The following is a 2209-nucleotide window of genomic DNA, read 5'->3' on the forward strand; positions in this document are numbered from 1 at the left end:
TTTTCTAATGGTTTCATAACAGTAAAACTAAATCATAATATATAGATTTGGTGGCAAGATAAAATTCATGCAGGCTTCAGAATAACTCCAAACTCATTGTTCTTTCTTAAAGCTGTGGCTATAAAAATAAATGCGCTATAAAAATACATGCTTTGAGTCAAATATGGACCATTGCATTTTAAAAATAACAGGTATTCTCACCACGACGTCCAAATCCAATCACAATGTCTGCATGTCTGTCATATACTCTGTGGAACTGCAGTGGAGTCACATCACTCCATACCTTAAAAGCCCTTCTAATTGCATCATCCACTTTCTTTTGGGGTAGATCAGGTGTATAATTGACAATCCTGGCAGCAAAAGGAAACAGATTAGTGTCACTTAGGATCTGAAGGAAACCCACATAGTTGAATACAAAGCAACCCCTTTCCCCATAAATCCTGAAACATCACTAACTTGTAAGTCAAATGTGTCTTTCCCCATCTTGGGTTTCCAGGAAATGTTGCGTAACCTGCTGTATCGGGGACTCCACATCTGGGCTTTTTCATGGTTTCTTCTGTTTCTGCATTTAATTTTCCAGTTACAGTCAGGTGGAAAAACCTCTGCATTTCTTTAATCCTATCTTCTAGGGTTAGGCTTTGTGTTTTTGTAACAAGTGGAAAGAATTTATCAAGATATGCCTGGAAGAAGAAAAGGAAAATAAAACGTACTAAGTATATCTGTGATCTTTTGGTAATTGCATTTTTCATTTTATCGAATTGTTTCATTGTCCTGCAGTCATGGCTAGTTTTAGACGTATTTTTTCTTCCCATTTCAGTTTACCAAATGCTGTTCTCTCAGTAGTACAGATTAGCAAAAAGAACCGCAATAGCAGTGAAACACTGTAAGAAAGCAGTCCTTTTAAGTAAATAAAATTTACTGAGCATTCAAACACGTAGCTTGCAATGCAGTATACATAATATTTTTGAGAAGTTTTAAAAATTACATGCTCCCATTTATTTACCAGTTGGAACTTGGTCTCTTTTGTAAGTTAGTGTGTCTCAGCTGGTCAGGAAGTTTAAGTTTTTTTATGTCACCTCTGCAAAAACTGTTGTGGTAATGTAAGATAAGAAGATAATATAAACTGATAGGAAAGGAATGTAGAAGCTGACTCAAAAATCAGGTTATTTGTAATGCAATTATGTTGTCCCCCTGGTAACATACCTTAACTTTCTCAAAGTCTATGTTGCTCCAAGATTCTAGTTTAAGTTGTGTTGGAAAAGCAAGACCCTCAGGTAGGAGGATGACAGCACAAAGGAAGAGGTATTTCATAGTGCCCAGCTTGCCAAGGAGCCTTGCTGCAGCAGAAAGAGTTTGACCTTGTGTCTCCCAAGACCACAGCTAAAATACTTATATAGATCCTGATGGCTCCCAGAGGCAATTACATATGACTCACTTTTTGGTGGTGTTGTAATGTTATCACTATTCTAAGAAGTAAATGAAAGCATATTAAACAAATCTTTCCTTTGACTTCCCTGTTGATGTCACGTCACAGCTAGCAGCCAGCTTCGGCTCTCTGTTTTCATATTGTTCCAGTAGGGTAACCTCAGGGCGATAGGGAAGTTCACTTTCTGTAACTTCATCGGTACAGTTACTGTGTAATCACTTCTTACTGCACCTCCCCCAAGTTCCTTATTCACAAATGCATTTTGCAACAGCCTTTTGGTCAGACAGCCTGCTCTATTAGTTGATGCAGAGGCAGAGATGGAAGCACTATCTCACTGAAACTACTGGCATTTCCTAGGGAGCATGCACAACACTGTCTGGGTAATGTTTTCTGGTTCAAATTCCCTGGTGAGGTATCCTATGCGGCAGGAAATCCAGTTCAGTAAAGTTAAGGAGGTTTCTGCTGGTTTTAGAGAGATCAGAAGAGAGCTCTTTAAATGTGCCCTCTAGAAATAGGAGGCCATGGGAAGTCTTTGTCCCTTTCCTCCCAAATGAGATGGCCTTTCAGGAGAGTCTCTTTATGTTGGAGAACTATGTATAAAACACAATTTAGAAGAATGGGTGAAAACCCTCACGAAAAAAGGGAGGAGTTTATCCTAACAAATGTGGAGCTGTCTTCTACCTCCAGCTGTACCAGTGCAACCTGATGGAGGTCCATGAAGCACTGAGAGAAAACCAAAGCTGAGCAGTACAGCTGCAACCTGCTTGGTCCCCTGAAACAGAC

General features: G+C 39.3%; 1 protein-coding gene across 1 annotated transcript; it reads right to left on the minus strand.

Annotated features, from left to right (window-relative positions):
* Positions 1 to 201: 201 nt before the first annotated feature.
* Positions 202 to 1311, minus strand: LOC104466851 (matrilysin-like; the record flags this gene model as incomplete). Its single annotated transcript, XM_010080405.1, has 3 exons — positions 1204 to 1311; positions 457 to 680; positions 202 to 350 (listed from the first exon to the last, which is right to left on the minus strand). Coding segments are annotated over exons 1-3 (481 nt in total), but the record flags the coding sequence as incomplete, so codon positions are not given.
* Positions 1312 to 2209: the final 898 nt, after the last annotated feature.

Source organism: Pterocles gutturalis, unplaced genomic scaffold (genome assembly GCF_000699245.1).
Source record: "Pterocles gutturalis isolate BGI_N339 unplaced genomic scaffold, ASM69924v1 scaffold15084, whole genome shotgun sequence".
NCBI classification, from domain to species: Eukaryota; Metazoa; Chordata; class Aves; order Pterocliformes; family Pteroclidae; genus Pterocles; species Pterocles gutturalis.